Here is a 12,191-nt window from a genome sequence, read left to right on the forward strand (position 1 = left end):
ATCCACATCTTTGCCTTCATGGCTCCTATTTACAACCACCTCAATTTCCTCAATCCCCCTGTGCAGGGTTTCCATCTTAAAGTCCTCGTGACTGGACCGAGGCTCGTCCCTGATAGAGTCCATCAGCATCGCTGATTTGATCACCAGTTTAACAGTTTTCTGGATGTCAGGGATTGAGGGTGGGGGAAGGGCAAACAACTTCTACACTTTAGGGAAAACGGCCCATCTTTTATCAGTTTTAAGGGACGGGGTTGGAGGTGTGTTTAGACCAAGCAGGAAGTTAGAGGCTAGACGTGCGATCTACTTGTATGAAACAGAAAGCCACAACTGCACATCTCCAGCTCTTTCCATCTTCCTCAATCGTGTTTTTGTTTTGTTTTTTTAAAAGGGATAGCCAGTAGCGAGCTCCTTATATTAGTTCAGTGTCTTTTTTTTTTTTCCAGACAATACAAGTGTCTCTGGTTTCTACAAAGTCCGTGCCATTGACTACTGGGGCAGGCCTGGATTATTCTCCATTCCAGTACGATATACAGAAGCTACAGAGTGAGTCGCTGACCGGGAGGAAAAAGCAGGCGCTTGCCTATTTCCATGGGAGCACTAGGATTTATTAAGCAACCGCTCTATGTATCGCGGGGTGATAGTCGAGAAAATATCCCAAGGATGCTAGCGCTAACCGAGCAAAATCGGCTCCGGTGATTGATCGATCCGGGCTGCGACAGAAGGATGGTCTGCATAATTCCCTTGTCTTATTCTTCTTCATGTAAGGAATTCTGATGCCAACTAGTAGCCTGCAGTCCCTTCCCAGAGGATAAAATAGCAACATCCAATTCAGCAGTTTGGGCATTCAATTCTGGGGCTCAGAAACTGGTACCTTAGGTTAGGAAGTATCCTTGTGGAAAGGCATCAGCTCTAACTAGCCATTTTTCACATTCCCTGTTTTGCTCTGTAAATTCTATTTTCCAATAAGGTATTCATCAGATTGTATCTGACGGGGGCTGGCCTCTTCTTCATTTCTTCAGGTCTGTCTTCGGCTAATCACGTCCTCACGTTTCTTGGGTCTACGCTGCCCCGGGAGAATTTCCCCGCATCTTCTAGCGTGGTTAGATATTTGTTATTTTCCTTTTTAACTTGGCTCTCCCTTCCCGTACCGGGAGAATGCTACCTTGGCTTCTTCTAGGGCATGCTACCAACTCCGTTACATTGGATTCTCCCAAGCGCTCAGTAAAGTGCTCTGCAAACAATAAGGACTCAATAAATATGAGTGATTGGTTGATGGATTGCCGTAAGCTTCGGCCTCCCAACACTCACCCCTCCTCACCAGAGATTCTCCCTTTCGTCAGATTCCCCTCCCTGGCTGGAGGGGTGAGTTGTGGGACAGCATCAGCCACCTACACTCTTCCCTCCCCCTCTAGACTGTCAGCTTGTTGCGGGCAGGGAATGTGTCTGTTTATTAATAGAATAATACGATGCACAGTAATAATATTGTACTCTCTCAAGTGCTTCATACAGTGCTCTGCACACAGTAAGTGCTCAATAAATACAATTGAATGAATAAATGAGCCTTGGAGCAGAGGAACCCCCTCTGCTAGTTGCTCTGCCTTTCTCTCCCCCCAAGGACACGCTCACCATCCAGGCTGACAGTAGCCTGGGGGCCCGAGGGAAGGAGGAGAAGGAGAAGGGAAGAACGTGATACATCTCCCCCAACGCCCCCGACCCCTGATAAGGCTCTGAGAGGCAGGGGAAGAGGGCCGTGAGGCAGTCACGTATGTGGGGCGATGATGTGTTTCGCCCAAATGCCAAGTCTAATGCCCAGATCCATTTTCTAAAGTCTCTTGTCACGAAAGCAGTGAAGTACGAATGCTGCAAACAGCACGCTCTATTGGGAGGCATAAACGAAAAGAAGAAACCCAATGAAAGAAGTAGTTTAGAATGTTTCGCCAGCCGAATATCTTCCCCCGGCCTCACAGTGGAAGGGAGGAGGTAGAGAGCTGGCCTAAATGCATCATTTTTCCCTCCTCTCCTCCTCCCCACCCCACCGTGCAGGAGCTCGAAGGGAGCAGGGTGTGCGGACAGATGGAAGCAGAAAGGCACCCACCAATTATACTGTAGCTCCCTTCTGTTGCTTGGGAAGAGGCTTAAGGATGGTGGTTTGGGTTTTGTTTTGTTTTCTGACCCGCAGCCACAGAAGCCACTAGCTCCGGGTGAATGATTCTCCCCTTGAACTGGGCCTCAAGAGGGGATTTGCAGGAGGGCAGGGGGAGAAAGTAGTTCCCAGATGCAAAGAGGAACGTCGAGCAGAATGTGTTATTCGTTCATTCACACAGAACACTGTGCCTAAGGTACAAAACGAATCTCAAGCAATATAACTTGCCAAACTATTGTGTTTAGTTAGGCAAACAACAATGACTATGCGGTGTGTTTTTTCACTCCCAAAATGGCCCAGACTTGATGCTGTATTTTCCTTAGCAGGCTCCTGCAAATAAAGAGAAATCACCATTTCAAATGAGCTCTTACTGCTTCCACACTCATTCATGCCTTTCTAGTCCAATTCTAAAACTCTTTAAAAATTTAATAGGGTCCCATTCACTCACACCAGAAAGCTGGTCGACCATGGCTCTCTTCTCGGCCTAGATTAACGATAAAACCCCAGAGGGCGAATTCAAGCCGATGAAATCCAATCCAGCAGGGACTCGGTGAGGATGGGGAGACTCACGGCCGGGTATCTCTCTCCCCATGCTTCCCTTAAGAGCGAAGGACAAGGGGAGAGTTTGGGGGCTGAGAAAAGGGTAAGAGGAAGGTCAGGAGTGGAGGAAGTTTCACTCTGGGGTAAATGTCACCTCACCACAAGGAAACCTCAGGATGAGGTAAAGGAGGTGAAGTCCCACAGCAGAGTCAACTCTGCCTGCTCCAGATCGGTTTTCTCGGAAGAGGACCTCCTGGGAATGTCTTCCAGAATGGGGAAGGCACAGATCTAGCTCTGGATCATTTTTCTACAGAGACATTGCGTCCGTGTTTCCCCACTCCTCAAGAACCTCCAGTGGTTGCCCACCTACCATCGCACCAAACAGAAACTCCTTACCGTCGGGTTTAAAGCAGGCCATCACCTTGCCCCCTCCTACTTCACTCGTTGCTCTCCCAATGCCCGCACACTTCACTCCTCTAATGCTGACCTACTCATTGTACCACGATCTCTTCTAACTCGCCAGCGACCTCTCACCCACCTCCTGACTCTTCAGGTCTGGCGGACAATGACTGTCCCCATCTCTGAAGCCTCACTGAAGGCACATCTCCTCTAAGAGAGCTTCCCAGACCGACCCCTCACTTCCTTTTTTCCCCACTCCCTTGTGCGTCGCCGAGATTTGCTCCCTTTATTCACCCCTCCTCAGCCCCACAGCCCTTATGTACGTATCCGTAATTTGTTTATAATGGTGTCTGTCTCCCCCCTCTAGACTGTAAGCTTGCCTAACAACTCTTATATTGTTATATTGTACTCTCCCAAGCGCTTAGTAATAATAATAATAATGATGATGAAGGCATTTGTTTAGCGTTTACTATGTGCAAAGCACTGTTCTAAGTGCTCTGTGTGAATTAAGTGCTCAATAAATATGGTCGATCGGTTGATCTCTATGGACTAAATTCCCTGTGGGCAGGGAACACGTCGCTTGGTTATTCGGGGCTTCCCAAGTGCTTAGCACAGTGTACTGCTCCACGTGGGTGCTCAAAAAATGTTGCTACTTCTATTGCCAGACTTCCGAAGACTATTCTGGAACAAAGCAGATGTTCTAACCTTTGGTCCACTGCCATGTCTGTGCACCAAATATACACGCTCTAATTTTGAACCTAAAAGTCCAGCCATCTTGGGAGAATCCTGCAGTTGTGTTCTTTGGGATAAGGTGCCCATTCCCAATTTCTTGGTGAGGGCTATCTCCAATAGACCGGTTTGGGCCCCAGTATGCCCAAAGCCTCTCCCTTGTCCGTCTCTTTTTTTTATGGTGTTTGTTAAGCGCTTACTATGTGCCAGTCACTGTACTAAGCACTGGGGTAGTTACAAGTTAATCAGGTTGGCCACAATCCATGTCCCACACGGGGCTCACAGTTGTAGTGTCCATTTTACAGATGAGGTTATTGAGGCCCAGAGAAGTGAAGTGATTTGCTCAAGGTCACACAGCAGAAAAGTGGTGGAGCCGGGACTAGAACCCAGGTTTTTCTGCCTTTTCCCCGCCAACTTCTCGCCACTCCTGCAGTTTGAGATTGATACCGTGGCCCTTCGGGACAGCGACATCATAAAAAAAATGCCACAGTTCAAGGGGAGACACTTGCGGCATCAGCGGGTGCATGGAGAAGAGTGAAAAAAATGGGCCCTGCGAAATGTGTGGCTTGATCAGGAGGTACGTGGTTTACACTTTGAGCCCCTGTGTGTTTTTTTTTTCCCCAGCACCTAGTACAGTGCTCTTCAAGCAGTAAGGGGCTAATGAACATTTTCAACCGGATCATCCATGCGTTTCACCTGCTTTAGCTCCTCAGTCCAAACCCCTACCATTTCTCTCTAATATCCCCAATCTCCTTGGAGAATCTGATGCCTGTCTTTCTTTTCCTGAAACCCTCCTAGAAAATCTCCTACACACTCGACAAGGACAAGTTCAAAACTCATTAGGGTTTGAGATGAATCCATAGACACCTCCACCTCCCCTTTCCTCCCCTGTTTAGTGGGTGGTTTCTTTGTATTTTAATGGTGCTTGTTCAGCGCTTACTATGCATTAAACACTGTTAAGCGCTGGGGTAGGTACAAGTCGATTAGGTCAGACACAGTCCCTGTACTGCATAGGGGTCCAAAGTCATAAGTAGGAGGGAGAACAGGTATTGAATCCCCATTTTAAACTTGAGGGAACTGAGGCACAGAGCAGTTAAGTGAGTTGCCCAAGGTCACACAGCAAGCAATTGGCAGAGCAGGGATTAGAACCCAGGTCTTCTGACTCCCAGGCCTGTGCTCTTTTCACTAGGCCACGCGGCTTCTGTAGACTAACAGCAACATTCTACTTCCCCAAAACACCAGCGTGGCCAAATTTCTCACACTCAACTTCCCCATTTTTCCCCTTTTTTTCCTTGCACCAGCTCTATTGTCTTCTACTCTCTCAATCACTTAGGACAGTGCTCTGCACAATCAGCGCTCCATAAGTACCTTTGATTGATTGATTGCTTTGGGGAGTGGGAGGCAGGAGGAGAACAGGGTGTCATTTCCATCGGCAGATGGTCGGGGGAAGCCTGATCTGAACATGCCGTGGGCCCCTAATAATAATAATGGTGCTTGTTAAGAGCTTACTTTGTGCCAAGAACCGTTCTAAGCACCGAGTAAAAACAAGGTAATCGGGTTGGACACAGTCCCTGCCTCACGTGGAGCTCACAGTCTTAATCCCCATTTTACAGATGAGGTAACTGAGGCCCAGAGAAGTGAATGGACCTGCCCAAGTTCATACAGCAGACGTGTGAGGGAACCGACATTAGAACCCAGGTCCTTCTGAATCCCAGGCTCGTGCTCTGAGGCTCTTCTCCATCCTTCCGGTTGCCATTCTAACACCCCTGCCTGGTTTGAGCCGAATCTGAGAGCTTTCCTTCTCCGCCCCAGACACGAGGAAGGTGGCTTATTTTCCCGACTGAGCGTTTGAAGACTTATTACCTGACTGCAGCACTGGCTGAAACTGGCCCGACATACAGATCTCATCCTGCTTCTGGCGAATAATGCGCTGAATGGCTGGGGGGAGCCCCCGGGGACTGCGGGAGAAAATAATGGAGTAACCGTCATCGCACGACCCATCCTCCTTCAGACTGCGGCAGGCATAGGTGATGGCGTAATTATCATAATCCGTATCAATCACCCAGTAGTTATCACCTGTCAGGAGGGGGGAAAAAAAAAAGGATAATTAATCCCTGGGGAACTGATTTCATCAGGCCCGAGTGGAGGCTTTAGATCCAGAGCCTAGTTTAATCCTGTTTTCAAAACCATCGCTAACTGCCTGGTACCCAAATAAATGTACCAGGTCTCCGTTCAGATTCACTCAAGAGAGGGGGATCTGAGTACGTGAGATAGGACTTTAGAGAAAAAATGGGGGACAAGGCTCACCCACCTCCACTAGACAGGTAACTGGCCAACCCTTGGTAAGTCATGTACATTTTTGCTGGAGTCATAGGGTCTGGGACAGTATACTGGGCTGCCATGTCTGCACAAATCACCCAGAATCTGGAAAAGGAAATTGAGACACAACAGAAATTGCGGATCCTAAAAGCACTACCCTGTTTCTAAGAAGAGATCACATTGTAGATTCAGAAAATGCACATCTTTTTATCCCCTGTCTGGCCTCACCGATTACACATTCCACCTCCTTCTCCCCTTTCCCCCTCTCCTCTCCACTATCCCCCATCCGCACGCACCCTTAGGCAAAGAGGCCAAGTTGCGCTGTCCTATCTTTCCAGACGCCAATTCCCAACAGCACAGCCCCTGGGGGAAACCGACAATACCCACTCCATAGAAATTTACTCTCTCCCCGCTTCCTTCCCCCCTTTCCTCCTCCTCCTCCTCCTCCTCTCCCAGTCTCGAGGAGATAATCGGGATGACAGAGACTGATGTTCTCCTTCCCTTCCAGCAAGTGCCAGCAGTGGAGAAGAGATGCTAGAAAGGAGAACAGGCTTGATTTCATCCAACCCTCGGATTCTTCTCTCTGGACCGGGTTCTGCATGTGTTCAATCACTTCCTGGCTGCCAGCAGCTAAGGAATATAATATCGGCTTCCAGAAGGAAAGTGGCACTTCTGTCGCGAAACGACTGCCCCTGCGAGAGCAGGAAACTCAGAGCCCAAGCAGGCTCTGAGGGGGCTTAGTGAAGAAACACCACCCTCCACCGATTATTAGGTGGAGGGAGAGAGAGAGGAGAGGGAGAGGGAGAGAAGGAGCGAGAATGAATATGAATTGTACCCTCTCGAGCACTCAGTACCAGTGCTCTGCACACAGCAAACTCTCCATAAATAACATTGGCTGATTGATTGATGAACGGATGGGGCTTTACGTGTCCATTTTCAATAGTGCCCAAACTGCAGTTCTGTGGTGGAAGAGAAAGGAAACTATCAAATGTCCAAGATACATTTAACGTATGCATTTAGTAAGTTTACGCTAAAGGTAACCGTGCCCGAGATTAGAAACTCTAGCTTATTGTGATGAAGCATTTCATTTTTTGCTTTTTTCGAACCACGGGCTCACCCAAACAGCTTCACTCGGCCTTTGGACGAGGCGCTCATGGTGCCATCCTCCTCGATTGTGTACTCAGCAGAGATGTTGTCTTGAAGGAATAGGCCTTGAGGATCCCTCTTGGCTAAGGCGTACCACTTCCCTGTATACTGCAATGAGGGAAGACAGCGATTACCACGGAGCAGGGTTTCACAAACTGAAAAGTGCAAAGGGTCCCAGGGGGTTTAAACTACCATCTTGACACCCTGCCAGTTGCCCTGGTTGCTGGCCCACCTCCTTCTCTCTCCGCCCATCTGGCCTCACCCGCGTCACTATCCCGCCCCCTCCCCAGTCCCCCATGCCAAAGACCCACCTCCCCGGGTCCCGCTCATCCTAGGAGTGAAAACCCCTCTTTTCTTCCATCCACCGGCTCTCCTTCCTCCCTGCTTTCCTCTCGGGAGCCGGAATGATTCGGAACTGTGGGACGTGTAGTACCGTGGAATTCTGCTGCCTCTGTGGGATCTGGGGGTCACGGGCCGCCCAGCTGCACATAGGTGAAGGGTTGAAGTAGGGTCACCGGTGGAGAATCTGTCTATTTTGATATTGTACTCTCCCTAGCACTTAGCACAGTGCTCTGCACCCGGTAAGTGCTTAATAAGTATGACTGACTGACACGGCTGCCACCCACCGCCCCATCACTTCCCCCTACCATCCTGGATTGAGGAGACCCCCCCCTCAAGTCCAGCCCTCCACACCCCCGCCTCAGAGCCTAGCGTAAAATCAGCAGTTCGGTCGGCACGTCACCCGTTTCCTCTTCCTCCCACCTTTTGATTTTTTTTTAACGGTGTTTCTTAAATGCTTACTATGTGCCAGCCACTGTACTAAGTGCTGGGGTAGATACAAGCTAATCAGATCGGACCCAGTCCACGTCCCACAGAGGGCTCAGAATCTTAACCTCCATGTTACAGATGAGTAAACTGAGACACAGAGAAGTCAAGTGACTCTCCTAAGGTCACCCAGCAGACAAGTGGTGGAGCCAGGATTGGAACTCAGTCCTTCTGGCTCCCAGACCCGAGCTCTTTCCACTAGACCACAATGCTTCCTTCCTGACTTCCACCTAGAGTCTTCTCTCTACCCGCTTTCTTCTCCGCTCTTTCTCCATCCACTCTCCCTTCCCCTCCCCCTCTTTTTAATGGTAGGTATTAAATGTGCCAAGCACTGTGCTAAGTGCTGGGACGGGTACAAGATAATCAGGTCCCACATGGGGCCCCAGTCTAAGTAGGAGGGCGTAGGATTTAATCCCCATTTTACAGATGAGGAAACTGAGGCAAGAGAAGTTAAGCGATTTGCCCAAGGTCACACAGCAAGCAAGCGGAGCCGGGATTAGAACTCAGGCTCTCCGATTCCAAGGCCCATGCTCCTTCCGCTAGACCACACTGCTTCCCTTCCCTCCCAGCCCACGTACAATGGGACGTATGGAACGTATACGAAACGTGTTTTGCCAGAGGGACGATGGAAAAGATGAAGGGGAAGGGGTTCAGGGAACGATATTAATGGAGAAGAACAGGCCTGGATCAATAACGCTACGTATGATAACAGCCAAACCTCTCCCTGGGAACCCTACCGAGATGGAGTTCAGAGAATAAGTTCACGGTGGGTTCTGAAAGCAATCTGCGCTACAGTTTTTTTATCCCTCACTCCCCTTTTCCACATCTATTCTCTCTCTCTCTCTCCCCCATCCCTTTTAACTTCTTGCCGCCTCCCTACCTTCTTCCATTAGCTACAGTACTGTACGATGTTCTGGTGAAATATCGCACGCCGACGTCTGTCCGGTGTCTAGGCAGCTTTTGATATGGCTCTGTCTTCAAGGAACCAGCCAAGGTTCAAACCTCCTCAACAAACCATCTGACGATCGCATTCCTTGTCACCCTTTTCCTCTTCCTCCCACCTTTTAATTTTTTTTAATGGTATTTGTTAAATGCTTAGGGAGTGTCGAGGGGTAGGAGTGGAGCTGCTTCACTGGGTCAGTCAAAATGGTAAGGGCCCAGAGTTATCCTCAAGGAAACACTTCAGAAGCAAGCATACTGCAGTGAGCCTAGGGAAGCCAGATTTTCAATGCTTCACCTCCGCAGCACTAGAAAACTTAAATCAAAGTCTAGTTCTGGCCCAAAAAGGAAGGCTGGTTAAATAGCAGAGACTGAGAGGCTGCCTGGATGAAACCGGCTTTTTTATGGTATTTGTTAAGTACTTCCTGTGGGTCAGCCACTGTATTAAGCGCCGGGGTGGATCCGAGATAACGAGGTCAGATGCGGTTCACATCCCACATGGGGCTCACAGTCTTAATCTCCATTTTACAGATGAGGGAACCGAGGCCTCAGTTGAAGTGAAGTGACTCGACAAAGGTCACACAGCAGCCAAAGTGGCGGAACCGGGATTGAACCCAGGTCCTCCTGCCTCCCATGCCCGTGCTCTTTCCACTAGGCCATGCAGCTCTGTATGGATTCACTGATTCGGCACGCATGAGGGAGGAGAAATGTTTTCGAGATGGCTTACACACTGAGTCATGTGAGTGGTTTATGGATCTAAAATCTGCTGCCATGAAGTTTTCTGCCAACTTTTGAGTGCCCATTTTTACCCCAAATTGTGAGCTATTTAGAGCAGTATGCTGACTGATGGGGACATTTCCTTGCAAAACCACAGGAGCCTTCTTTGATTTAAGTTACTTGGACTCAGGCAGCATGTTCTGAGTCCTGATGAAGTCCTAAGTGGCTCAGCTGCCAGTTCAGACGCTCTGTAGTTCGACTTGGCTGCTTCCACTTTCCCAACTCCCCCCACCAGACCTGCCTTTCCTGAACCTCTACCTTCTCCTAGCCAAGAACGGGGAGAGTTCAGGGGCCAGTATGTGAGGCCAGGAAGGGTTCTTCCTCTCCTCTCCCCTCCTCCAGCCCACCCCCCGACCCACCTCCAACCACAACACATACACACACCTCACTCCGGTTCTTTTCCCTCCAGCTAGGGTTATACAGAGGCAGGAAAATGATTTCTGTCTCTGGTAGCTGGGCTTGGCTGGCAAAATAGCATATCTTCTTGATTTTTTTTTAATTGGCATTGGTTAAGCACTTACTGTGCATCAAACACCATTCTAAGTGCTGGGGAAGACACGAGTTAATTAGGTCGGCCACAGTCCCTGTCCTGCATGGGGCTCACAGTCTAAGTAGGAGGGAGAACCCCAGGGGCAGAGACTGTCTTTTGCTCTTATTATATGCTCCCAAGAGTCTATCAATCAATGGCATTTACTGAGCTAACTGTGTGCAGAGCCCTGTACTAAGCACTTGGGTGAGTACAATTTAACAGAGTGGGAAGACACGTTCCCTGCCCACAAGTCGAGAGTGGGAGACAGTGCGTCATCATATGCTCTCAACCATCTAGTGAGAAGCAGCATGACCTAGTGGATACAGCACGGGCCTGGGAGTCAGAAGGACACGGGTTTCTCGGCTGTGTGACCTCGGGCAAGTCACTTCACTCCTCTGGGCCTCGGTTACCTCATCTGTAAAATAGGGATTAATGCTGTGAGCCCCGTGTGGGATGTGAACTGTGTCCCACCTGATTAGCTTGTCTCTACCCCAGCGCTTCGAACGGTGCCTGGCACATATTAAGTACTTAACCAATACCAACATCATCATACAGTGCTAAGCGCTTAGTACGGTGCTCTGCAGACAGTAAGCGCTCAATAAATACGAATAGAATGAATCATCTAGTACAGTGCTCTCCATAAATACAAATGCGTGAATTAAAGAATGAAGTGTACTTTCGACTCACATTTTAAGTATTCTTAATAGTTCTCACTGAAAAGAACAGAGAGGAAATGACAGGCATACTGGCATAAGCACGGCATGAGCAAGATACTAGTTCCGTCCTCCACAGCGAAAGAAGAGCTGCCCTCTCATTCAGAACTCCACACAAGCCCTCACCACCGCGTGAGTGGGGTTGTGTATCGGTGCTAATCTTTTTTCTCCACAGAAATACAGGCAGGGCTCCTAAAAACCGTCACACCAGCTCCTTCCTACTTAGATTGTGAGCCCCATAGCGGACAGGGACCGTGTCCGACCTAATTAATACGAACCTACCCCAGCGCTTAGGGCAGTGTTGACACACAAAAAACGCTTACCAAAAAAAAAAGGGAGGGGAAGGAAATGGGTTGGTTGATAGGGAGAAAAGGGCCAATTCTTGAAATCGGATTCTTGAATGCACTCAAAGTTTTTCAATAACCAGAAACATTTTTCAATGCCTGAAGAATGATCATGGGAACTACTGACCACTTCCTTTCCCCCCCTACCCCCCATGAGGATGCATGGTGAAAACAGTCCAATTACCCTCTTTGGATCAAAGTTGTCTTTCACAGGAAGCGAATCCACTGTGCAGGATTGAGCAGCGCCTGGAGCAACGATGGATAAAAGACCCACCAAGAAGACATACTGTGTGTATTTCATTCTGCCGAACAAAAGAAAAGTGGGAATGAAGCGTCTTCTACCGACTCGGGCCTAAGTCCAGCTCGTTGGAGTCCTTTGTTCTGAACCGGTAGAAAGACCGGGGCCCTCTCTAAAGCCCTCGACTGCCCATCGACCTGGGTGGGCATCTTGAAGCAGCGTGGCTTAGTGGAAAGAGCCGGGCTTTGGAGTCAGAAGTCATGGGTTCGAATCCCGGCTCTGCCACTTGGCAGCTGTGTGACTGTGGGCAAGTCACTTAACTTCTCGGTGCCTCAGTTACCTCATCTGTAAAATGGGGATTAACTGTGAGCCCCTCAGGGGACAACCTGATGACCCTGTTATCTACCCCAGTGCTCAGAACAGTGCTCTGCACATAGTAAACACTTAACAAATACCAACATTATTATTATTATTATTATTATCTCCGGCCCTTCTGAATCCTCCCCCGTTGAGACGGCCGACGTCCGGCCACCCGGGCGGATCTCTTGGC

At 49.1% G+C, this 12,191-nt stretch overlaps 2 protein-coding genes across 3 annotated transcripts in view; one reads left to right on the forward strand and one right to left on the reverse strand.

Moving 5' to 3' along the window:
- The window catches only part of IDUA (alpha-L-iduronidase), a 55,641-nt gene extending 54,174 nt beyond the window's left edge, over positions 1-1,467 (forward strand). For both annotated transcript variants that reach the window (XM_029053869.2, XM_029053870.2), the window contains exons 14-15: positions 444-543; positions 1,020-1,467. In XM_029053869.2, the coding sequence (XP_028909702.1) occupies positions 444-543; positions 1,020-1,035 (116 nt within the window). In that variant the 3' untranslated portion in view covers positions 1,036-1,467. The remainder of the gene's footprint in view (positions 1-443; positions 544-1,019) is intronic.
- Positions 1,468-2,462: 995 nt separating this feature from the next.
- LOC100083559 (purpurin) lies at positions 2,463-11,704 on the reverse strand. The gene is made up of 5 exons (XM_007672851.4): positions 11,588-11,704; positions 7,248-7,384; positions 6,123-6,235; positions 5,675-5,887; positions 2,463-2,473 (listed from the first exon to the last, which is right to left on the reverse strand). The coding sequence occupies exons 1-5, from the start codon at positions 11,702-11,704 to the stop codon at positions 2,463-2,465; spliced, it is 591 nt and encodes a 196-aa protein (XP_007671041.1).
- Between the last annotated feature and the right edge of the window lie 487 nt (positions 11,705-12,191).

Source organism: Ornithorhynchus anatinus, chromosome X3 (genome assembly GCF_004115215.2).
Source record: "Ornithorhynchus anatinus isolate Pmale09 chromosome X3, mOrnAna1.pri.v4, whole genome shotgun sequence".
Taxonomy (NCBI): Eukaryota; Metazoa; Chordata; class Mammalia; order Monotremata; family Ornithorhynchidae; genus Ornithorhynchus; species Ornithorhynchus anatinus.